The 11,435-nt window shown below is 40.8% G+C and overlaps 1 protein-coding gene across 1 annotated transcript in view; it reads right to left on the bottom strand.

The window, feature by feature from the left end:
• Nucleotides 1–11,212, bottom strand: part of LOC101845292 (general transcription factor IIH subunit 2) — a gene marked incomplete in the record, with an annotated part of 20,985 nt that extends 9,773 nt beyond the window's left edge. The window contains 9 exon segments of the mRNA XM_035973395.1: nt 217–292; nt 1,213–1,300; nt 2,506–2,596; nt 4,257–4,362; nt 5,652–5,757; nt 6,106–6,192; nt 7,318–7,432; nt 8,234–8,313; nt 10,412–11,212. Coding sequence (XP_035829288.1) covers nt 217–292; nt 1,213–1,300; nt 2,506–2,596; nt 4,257–4,362; nt 5,652–5,757; nt 6,106–6,192; nt 7,318–7,432; nt 8,234–8,289 — 725 coding nt within the window.
• Nucleotides 11,213–11,435: the final 223 nt, after the last annotated feature.

Below are 11,435 nucleotides of genomic sequence, written 5' to 3'. Positions count from 1 at the left end.
CCCCCCCAAACCACTCTCACAGACAGAAACACTAGAGTGAAAGACAAGAAGTAGAAGCTACCAGTGACACACCCTCCAACCACCCACACAGACAGACAGAAATAACAGAAGGAAAGACAGGAAGTAGGACCTACCAGTCACACCCTCCAATTACCCGCTGATCATGACAAGAGGACAACATTTAAAAAATCGCACACAACAAAAAATCGACTGACTGAAGCTGGCGGGGGAGTGACTTGTTGACCCAACAGGTCCTTGAAGTGAGATTCGTCTATGATGACACCGTAGCTACCTGCGGGAACAACATCACCTTACGTAAGTCTGGACATTAGATACATATATACAAAATCTTCAGGAACAACATCACCTTACATAAGCCAGTATATTTAGATATATATACTCAACAATTTACTCTTTCTTCATATGTGTTTACATCATAACAAAATGTCCGCTTCTACATTTCAATAGGGAGAGAATAAAAACAAGATATAACTAAAATCAAAATTGTCCAAGACCGCAACACACACATGTTTAAATTAATAACAAAATTTCCTAAAATTGTTAATTCCAATAGAGAAGTAAAAAACATGATAACAATTTTCTCTCTTTGGAAACAGTTTTTCAACAGGCAGAATCATTTCCCTTCAGGGCAAGTAATAAGGAGTGGAGAACATTTCCCAAAGCTGTAGTGTCTCTACCAGCCCAGGCACACACGAGGAGTGGAAGCAACAGGCTATGTCCCTATTGCAGGGCGCCAGCGGGTTTACTTGCACAAAATTTGGACAGGCTTTTAACTCAATAACTGTGGGTGGTTGGTGGGTGCTTTAGAGTGGTTTGCTTCTTCTTTCCTATCAAACATCTGTCATCCTTATCACTCCTCCTTGCGGGCGGTTGGCGGGTGCTCTGGTGTGGTTTGCTCCTTCTTTCCTATCAAATATCTGTCGTCCTCACCTTCCCTTCTTCTTTTTATGTTTGTTACTCTCTTGTAACACCTCTAATCTTCTGGCGCTCATATGACCTTACGAAGTTGCGAGCGCCATAAAACCTCTACTAAAACTAAACTAAACTAAAACATTCCTCCTTCTTTTCTTTGCATGTTACTTGTTAGTATCACCTCTAATCTTCGGCACTTACATGACCGTATTGTGTCGCAAGCGCCGTAAAACACTTACTAAGCCTAGACGAAACCTATAGTGGCTCTAAGCTGCTCACCTCCTGTGTGCTGAGCCAGTGTCTTGCAGAGCCGCACCTCGGCGCTGAGACCGATCACAGAACACCGCACGTTGGCCTCGACCATGGACTGGGGAGGCAGGGAGATAGAGTCTCAATGTTTTATGTGTCTATTTATACAAGACAGATCATTTAGGAGACAGGGAGACAGAGTCTCAATGTTTTATGTGTCTATTTATACAAGATAGATCATTTCTAGAGACAGGGAGACAGAGGCTCGATGTTTTATGTGTCTATTTATACAAGATAGATCATTTAGGAGACAGGGAGACAGAGGCTCAATGTTTTATGTGTCTATTTATACAAGATAGATCATTTAGGAGGCAGGGAGATCGAGTCTCAATGTTTTATGTGTCTATTTATACAAGATAGATCATTTAGGAGACAGGGAGACAGAGGCTCAATGTTTTATGTGTCTATTTACACAAGATAGATCATTTAGGAGACAGGGAGATAGAGTCTCAATGTTTTATGTGTCTATTTATACAAGAGAGATCATTTAGGAGACAGGGAGACAGAGGCTCAATGTTTTATGTGTCTATTTATACAAGATAGATCATTTAGGAGACGGGAGACAGAGGCTCAATGTTTTATGTGTCTATTTATACAAGATAGATCATTTAGGAGACAGGGAGACAGAGGCTCAATGTTTTATGTGTCTATTTATACAAGATAGATCATTTAGGAGACAGGGAGATAGAGGTTCAATGTTTTATGTTGTTTATTTATAGAAGATAGATCATTTAGGAAGCAGGGATATTGAGTCTCAAAATTTTATGTTGTCTATTTATAGAAGATCATTTAGGAGACAGGGAGGCAGAGGCTCAACGTTTTATGTTGTTTATTTATAGAAGATATATAATTCAGGAAGCAGGGAGATTGACTTTCAATGTTTTATGTGTTTATTTATAGAAAATAGATTACTTAGGAAGCAGGCTGCTTTGATCTTCCTTTGCTGAATGGAACATCAAACCGAAGTCAGTCAGTCTCACTCTCTCTCTTTCCCCTATTCTCTCTCTCTCTCTCTCAATGTCTCCCCCCTCCCTTTCTCTCTCTCACTCTCTCTCTGTGAGTGTGTGTGTGTGTGTCTCTCTCTCTCTCTCTCTCTCTCTCTCTCTCATTTTCCCATCCCCTCAGTCAACACACTCACAAACATTTATCCCAACCAACAAACCATGGTGATGCACACATTCAGACCCTACTTCCAGCACCTAAAAGACCTAACTGAGTTGGAAATGTTGTGAAACTCTCACTACAGCTAAACCAAGAGCCCACCTTGACAGTCTCCCGCACATCTCCCGGGTCACACGTGGTCAGACTGCCCATCAGGAACAGGACCTCGCGGCTGGCGTGACTCGGCATGTGTCTGTGGACACAACAGGACAATAGTCATCCCTGTGTTGTTATAGTCTGACTGTGTGAGTGGAAAGATTAGGTTGTTGTTGTTGTTAGTGATCCAGTAGCATCTGAGCGTTAACTCTTCAGTATGATTATGATGCTATTCTTAAATAGCTGCATGTCTGTTCTAATTGTTGTCTTGAGGAGTTCAGGCTGTTAGATGTGTGGAGTAGCTTGGGAAGAAAACATCCTCTTAAATCAGTTAGTTTTCTACAGAAGAACAGATGATGTTCCACTGTCTCTGAGAGTAGTCACATAGAGGGCAGGCAGCAGACTGCTTTACTCCAATTCGGTTGAGATGTTGATTGAAGGTAGGCTTACATGTTGTGTTCTAAGTTGGAAGATTATGGATTGATCTCCTCTCCTCAACTCATTGATTAGATCTTTGACCAGTGGTTTATTCATGTGGCCATACATCATCCTTCCTGTCGTACCTGTGGCCGAATCGTTCATCCAGTCTTCCTTGAGGTTTGACTTGATCATTTGGCAGCAGGTGGTGTAGTCAGTAGGAATATCAGGCTGAGGGAGGCTAGCTCCTTTCTTTGCTAGAGCATCAGCTCTTTCATTTCCCGGTATCCCATTGTAGGACTACTCTGATTTGGTCCCTACTTATCAATTTATGTACACTCCAGATCAAGTGTGAAGAATTAGGTCAGCTCTTACTTTGCTCTCATATGTCTGTGGACACATAATTCCTGTGGGGGGCTCTCGTGGCCTAGAGGTTAAGGTGTTCGCCTCTCATTCAAAGATCTCGGGTTCAAATCTGGGTAGCGACCAAAAAATAGTCTTCTCTAAAAGTGTCTCCTTTCCTGCTCTCTAGCAATATTTTGTCGTCTGTTTTTGTCTCTACTTTCTGCACCAACACCCTCACCTCTTTTGCTCCTGACTCTTTCTGCAGCTTTGCCACTGCTTCTCCTTGGCTCCTTCTTTCTACTGTCTTTCAGCCACACCCCAATCTTCTGGTAGGAAAGATTTACACCTAGCCTACTCGGACAAGGGCGAAAAATATCGGATGTCCAGTGTGCAGGTTGTGAATGTTAAAGATCCCTTGGTGGTCCGAAATTGATAAGAGTAGACTTCGGCCGCCATCCGGGCAAAATTCAAAATTTTCTACAAACTGAAAAAATGTTTAGTGTGTCACGCGCGTTCATATGAACTTATGCAGTTGCGAGCACCGTAAAACACTTACCAAAAAAAACAACCCAACCTCCCCCCATAATTCCTATGTCGTTATAGTCTGTGCGAGTGGAAGAAGAATTAGGTCATCTCTTACTTTGCTTTCATATGTTGACGAAGAGAACAGAACAATAATATTCATGGCACCAGAGAGAGAGAGAAAAAGGGGGAGAGAGAGAGGGAGAGAGAAAGAGAGAGGGAGAGAGAAAGAGAGAGAGAGAGAGTGAGAGAGAGAGAGAGAGAGAGAGAGAGAGAGAGAGAGAGAGAGAGAAAGAAAGAGAGAGAGAGAAAAAGAGCTAAAGTAAGAGATAGAGAGTGAAAAAGAAAGAAAGAAAAAGAGAAACATGTGTTGATAAAGGCCTAAAACAACAAAGGCAAAACCAAACCCACAAGACAGAAGACTCCACCCCCCCCCCCCCCCCCACCCCCCACACACACACAATGCGGCTCACCTGAGCGTGGACAGAGCAAGTTCTAGACTGTTCTGTAGGGAAATTTCGCCCTGGCAGGCACGGGAGGTAAGATCTTGGAGAGCCTTGATGTGTCTGCGAGGGTTGCCTGCCATGACCCAAGGACAGAAGGAGGAAGACAGAAAAAACAAACATACAGGTAAATCAGTACCTTTGAGGAATAAATTCTGGATTCATCTTTTACAATGCTGAAGTACGAAAGAGAATCACCAACGCAGTGGGGCAGCATGAAGATCTACTGACCACAGAGAAGAGACGAAAATTAAAATGATATGGGCATGTCACAAGATCAACAGGACTTGTCAAAACAATCCTGCAAGGAACTGTACAAGGAAATGGAAAGAGAGGAAGGCAGAGAAGGAGATGGGAGGACAACAGTACAGAGTGGACAGGAAAGATGACGGGTGACAATCTGAGGAAAGCAGAGGACAAAAATAGATGGCGAGAGCTGGTTTTCAGATGCAATGGTGCCCCAGGGTTGCCCCAACCACGGAATAGAAGAAGAAGAAGAAGATCTGAAACAGAGATCTGTGATCATAGTAAACAACTGAGTTTTCAGAGAAGAATCGCATTCATCACTAAGATTGAAACAGTTCTAATTGTGGTGAACACAGAAGGCATCGACGTCTGTTCAGCCAACATTTGGGGAATGTGGATTAGCAGATACAGGATGTGGGACAGGTTTGTGAATAAAATTTCTTCAAAGCAACAACAAGTTTTCTTCTGAAGTGGCGCTCATATGAGATGAGTATATTTATCAGCTTTAGTTTTTGTAACAGTTTTACACCACTTGCAACACAAAAAGGTAAAATAAGTGCTGAAGATTAGAGGTGTTGCTAGAGAGTAAACAACAAAGGAAAGAAGGAGGAGAGATAAGGATGATGATGTTTGACAGGAAAGACAAAAAGTTTGAGTTAAAAATAAACAAACTGATAGAGTAACACACAGTAAGAACTGGGGGGGGGGGGAAGCAAGACAAAGAGACAGGGACAACAGGGAAATAGCACAAAAGTGGGAAGTTGATAACGCCGACAGATGTTTGATAGGACAGATAGAGCAAACCACACCAGAGTGCCTGCCAACCACCTTATTTACACTCTCTCTTTGTAAGAAGTTGGAAGAGAGAGAAATAGTGAGAAACAGCTTGGTTATATCATCCTGTCCATTCATACAACTGTATCCAGTATCATGTGGAGATGAATAAAGCACTTTATCTCATCCTCAATCAGTCACCGACCCAACCACCCACTCACTCACCCACTCACTTATCAACATACTCACCCACCCACCCATCCACTCACTCACTCACCCACTCACTCACCCATTCATTCACTAACTCACTCACTCACTCTCCCACTCACTTACTCACTCACTCACCCCCGAGTTCTGTGATTTTTTCCGCTCGCTTGTTCAATGAAATGATGATGCCCAGTTGGCTGATGGGGTTCTGGTCGAAGTATTCTTCCACAAAGTATTCCAGCAGCTGGGGATCCCAAAGACAACCAGAACAAGAATGTGTCAAGGACACGAGATTACCCAAACAGCTCAACAGCACACTACAGTATGGTAAAGAAAGCATGTAACACCGCTTTCAACAGAACAACAATCTTTTTAAAGACCAAATATATATGTAAAGCTGTCTGTGTTTGTAGGACACTGGGTAGATATAATACCTTTTAATAATTATTTTATGTATGCATTGTACTTGAAATTGTAACCCAGTTTAACCCACACAGATCAATAAAACTGGTATCCTAAAAATGTATATTATTTATCTAATTAATTCTCAATTCAGCAAATGAGAAAGCCCCGTCAATATGACATGCGTCACCTTCAGAGTAGCCAAATGTCTCGTAGGTTTCAGATCCTGGTCAGCCATGGCCAGGGAGAAGTCGATGACCACAAACAGGTGTCGCATCTGAGGAGGGAAATTTTCATTTTCTTCATTCTTGTCTTGCTTCATGAGAAAACATAAAGTGAGTTGCAGAGTCCTCCCGGGCTTAACATTGCAACCCTTTATCATTTGTCAAAAGGTTTTGCTGGAGGCTCCACACCCATCAGCACTTTGTCCTCAGTGTGCTCGCTGATTACACATTTATGTTTGGCGACAAGAAATTGACACTCATGCCTTCACGAGCTGGCAGAAAGAGCATATTTCATAAGTCATAAGTATAGGTCCGATCTAAAGCTACAGCGCAAATTATAGCAAATAGCCCAAATTATAGCAAGAAAACATCCCCCTCCCCTCCCCAAGCCAACCAATTTTAACTTTCTCTGAATTTTCTAAAACAGCCAACTTTCAGGCTCTTAGGTGATGCCATTCCCAGATGGAGAGATGAGCTTGATGTCTTTTTAAAAAATAAAATAAAAATAGAATCAGTTGCAAGCACATAGTGCTGTAAAATGAAATCCCATTTGTGAACTCGGAACATTTACATAAACTGGGGGACATATAAAAGGGCAAATTCCTACTTTTATAATTTGTGGTATTCAGGATTTCTCCTTCTTTAGCAATGAATCAGATACGAACTGTCTCTTTCATACATAAAAAAAGTCAAGCAACTATTAGAGACTACTTCAGCAGTTCCTGTAGTGGAAGACATTCTTTGTTTCCAGTAGGGCAAGGAACGAAATTCATATCACAAACTGAAAAGCTTTTGATGCTCGCTGCAAAAACCTCAATAGTCTCTTCCATCCATTCATTTATCTATTTCTCACCCTTTAAAAGAGTTGGCGGCAAAAAAAGCTCTGTAAAGACTGCTAAACAAATTAATCAAGAAAAACAAACTTTAAAAATTACAAAAAACATAAAAATATCATGATTCTTCAAACACAGAAAATGTCTGAAGTAACAATTGTGAATTAACTTTGAACTCCGTACATTTCGTAACGATTGTAAACTGCAAATTATTACCAACTTCTTGGCGTAAAAGAAATGTTTCACTTATAAATGACAGAAACATGTTTCATCAGAAGAGAGGTCCATTGTTCTTATTATCTTATGACAGGTGAAAAAAAATAAATTAAGACACCCAGAACTCACCATCCCAAGTCGCACATTGGTGACTTTCTCCAGGAGTTGTCTTCTCTTGGCACGGTGTAGAATGTCGTTGACGCTGGCCTGGAGGGAGCCCGACTCATCCTCCTGGAGCTCTTCCCTGTAGAAGAACAAAAATTAACACACTCACACGCAAAGTTTATGTTTAGTTTTAGTGGAGTTCTCTAAAACTTGCAACACAAATAAGTGACATAACTGCAGAAGACTAGAGGTCTTACTAGACATTCACATCAAAAGAAAAGAAGGTGGAGAGATGAGGATTGTTTGATACGTTACGACAGGAAGAAAAGAAAGTTTGTTTGAGTTTTTAAAAAATCAAACTGATGTGGTAACTGACGATAAGAACTGGGGGAGAAGCAAGACAAAGAGACAGGTGAAACAAGGAAATAGCAAAGAAGTGGGCACTTGAAGTGAGGTCTTCCTACCATCAATGGACATTAAAACCACACAACTAATGAAAAAAAAAGTTTTGTAATCAATATTTTCATTTAGGCATAAAGATGAAACAGCATAATATATTCAGATCAGGACATGTTTGGATAAAAGTTTAAATTTTTGATGCATCATTGAAAAAAATATTTTGAGTGTCAGGGACATAAGTTACTAGTGAGCCTGAAAGTCACACTGCAAAAAGTCATTTAGAGAACTAATTTGGAGCAGAACAGGCATCTTGTACCTTCCCTCAAAATAAGTTTTATATCCATTTAAAAAAAAAATAGTATGAGCTTCTAATTTCCTGTAATGGCACAAAATGGTGAGTAACTTCAACCTGTCAACAGAAAATGGGTTTACTGAAACCATAAAAACAAGACATGCACATACTAAACATAAATTTTTCAACTGTTTGATTCCTCTATATATCCATATTCCCCATACCAGAAAGAACTCATCGATTACGTACCATGTTTTCTCGTACTCGGTCTCCCATCTGTATCCTTTGTCGTCATCATCAGCCATGTTGCTTTCGTGTCCTTAAAAGAACTGATAAAAAGAAAAGATTCAAAACAAGATGATGTCCCTTGTCTGAACTTAAACTATATTTAAGAGGAATAAAACAACAACACAGCAAACAGTTGGAGGATTCCTTGTAATCAAAGGCCTGAGCCTGAGAGTCTGAGGCTGCACACATGAAATTAATATTACATACTCAGTATTCTTTTGCTCTCACTACCATTTTCAGTTCAGGTTTTGTGAAGCCCTTTTCTGGTTCATTTTTATCCGTTTCACTTGAATATTTATTGACTATATAGTAATAGCTTTTTATATTTGACGCTTTTAATTTGATATATATCACACTAAGCCTAATTGTGTAGTAATTTCCGTGCTTTTGACCAATCTTTGGAAATCGAAAGAAACTCAGATTTTGATTTTAATTGGTGTAGTTTATAGCAGAACACCTTTGACATTTCGTGCTACCCGGGGCCATGCTTGTTTGCGATCAATGAATGGACGCAGTTTGTTTTGCTTACTGCGTGTGTGTGTGTGTGTGTGCGCGCGCGCGTTGAGTGTGTAAGGCCACAAAAGAGCGTGCGGTGTGCGTTAGTGTGTGTGTGCCTGTGTCTGTGTGTGTGAGTGTATGTGTGAGTGTCTGGGCACTCCTGTACAATTGCAGTCCCGTTTGTCTATATGAATGACAGTCATTGTGGACGTGAATCTAGATCTAGATTCTAGATCTAGAATAGATCATCTACACACACCTAGAGATCTCTAGATCTAGATTACAAATTTATAGCCTAGATTCAAAGATAAATCTCTTGATATATATCTATCTAGATCTAGATTAGATATAATTTTAATTCAGTTTAGATCTAAATAAGAAGGAAGTGGTTATCCTCACCCGGGGTGAGAATAAAAATACGATCGACCTCTCACCCCGGGTGAGACTTGCCAGCATTGGCTATTCTCACCCGCTGTGAAACAAGACCTGTTTCCTAATTTCGGAATACTGTCTATCAGCGTGGATGATCAAATTGATAAAAGCATAGAAAAAATGACGTTACAGCGCAAAAGTAAGCTAATTTGATCGTCTACAAAGATGCCATGGCTAAATTTTCACTTTTCGAATCGAGCCGAATTACGCGGGTTGCCATTTTGTTTTGCCCGGAAGTTCTCGCAAGATCTACTCCTCCTATCTCTCTCTCTCTCTGTCTCTTTCTGAATACTGTTTATCGGTGTGGACGATCAAATTGACAAAAACAAAGTTAAAATATGATGTTAAAACACAAAAGTAAATTAATTTGGTCGTCTACAAAATGCTACGGCTATTTAACTTTTCGAATCGAGCCGAACTACGCGGGTTGCCATTTTGTTTTGCACAGTTCTCGCGCTACTCCTCTCTCTCTCTCTCCTCTCTTTCTCTCTCTCTCTCCACTGCCCACAGACAAAATTGCACGCTTTTAGGCTAACAGTAGAAATGGAACGTTTGTTCACGGCACTGAATTCTACAATTCTGTTATCACAGTGTACAATTCTGTGGTTCAGGGTGAATGCTACACTGGTTGGCCTAGACTATAACGGTGAACACACACCGGGTGAGAATAGCCAAAAGACTAGCCTGCGCTATTCTCACCAGGGGCACTCAGTGTGACTTATAAAATTTATTAGTGAAATTTGTGCAAAAAATGAGCCAAATGGTACAACAGGAATGCCTTTGTCTGTGTATATATGTGAGTGCAGTGTGAGTGTGTGTGTGTGTGTCAAGTGTGTGTACTACTGTTGTACATGATGTACTTAGAGTTAGATCTAGATCTAGATCTAGACTAGATGTGTTTGTGAGTGCCTGTGTGTGCATTTGTATGTTTTTCTATTTTCTTTTTAAATTCTTTTTGTCAGACTCACTCTGTCGCAATCAACGCTGCATTAATTGTCACGACAGCGTCACTCTTCTGTCGAAGTTCTGTCGCAATTAACTTAAATTTAAATGTTTAAATTAAGTTTAATTAACGCTACCAAAGTTCATTCTCATCATGTCATAGAAACACGCAACTGATTACATCTAGAAAAAGAGTGTTAAGACAAGGCTAGAGATAAATCTCAGTATGTAGTATTATAACTGTTCAAAAACGCTGACAAAACTGACAAAACACCGTCTGTATTCAAAAGCTTCTTCTTGCAGGAAAACAGCACAGTTCAGCACACTGTCTCAAACTTCGCTGCCGGCCTTTGTTGGTGTTGCGAGAATGGCAGTAGACTGCTGTTAACTGATAGAAGCTTTTCTTTTAAATGTGTCGTTTATTTTTTGCTTCGCTTTTTCATTTGAAAATCATCGAATTACTTGGCCTGTATTATTCTTAGTTGAATGCATCGGTTTACACTTCACTATTGCACAAAAAAAGGAGATAACTTTATGGTTGAATGTCAATGTATTCTTGATAGTAGCCAACCACTGCGCCTTCAAAAGTTGGGCTTGGGTTTCTCGGTCCAACCAGAGAGGGTTTACAGTAACAGAGAGATGCCACTCGTGGTGGCGCTCCCAACAGTGCATTGTTTCGCGTATCGCCCTGCGCGGGGCGCGAAAACACTTACGCGCGGTAGTTTATGCCATACGGCGATGCTCAGGGATGCTGTTAAGTCATGAGAAAATGTAGCGCCGTCTGTATTAGTTCACTGGGTTACTAGGCCTTTAACAAAGTAGGAAGCCTGTGATTTCTATCGCATATTTTAGGCAACTCGCGGCCCCTGCATGCCTCCCTCGGCCATAAACTGTACTTTTAAGACTTTAGCTTAAGTTAACATACATTCTAATAAACAAATTTTAATAGACGCAGATACATTACTTCGTCACTATAGATATGGGGAAAAAAATAATATCACCGTATAATTAAAAGCATAAGCGATTTAATTTTCACCAAAACTACTCAGATCGTTCTCCAGAGTCCCTCTGTCCTCTCTCTCCCTCTCGGCCTGCCTGTCTGTCTGTCTGTCTATCTGTCTGTCTGTCTGTCTGTCTGTCTTTCTCTATCTCTCTTTTTCTCCCCTCTCTCGCTCTGTCTGTCTGTCTGTCTGTCTGTCTGTCTGTCTGTCTTTCTCTATCTCTCTTTTTCTCCCCTCTCTCGCTCTGTCTGTCTGTCTGTCTGTCTTTCTCTATCTCTCTTTTTCTCCCC

Source organism: Aplysia californica, unplaced genomic scaffold (assembly GCF_000002075.1).
Source record: "Aplysia californica isolate F4 #8 unplaced genomic scaffold, AplCal3.0 scaffold01196, whole genome shotgun sequence".
NCBI lineage: Eukaryota > Metazoa > Mollusca > Gastropoda > Aplysiida > Aplysiidae > Aplysia > Aplysia californica.
The sequence above is the reverse complement of the archived record's forward strand: the minus strand, read 5'-3'. Positions and strand labels throughout refer to the sequence as shown.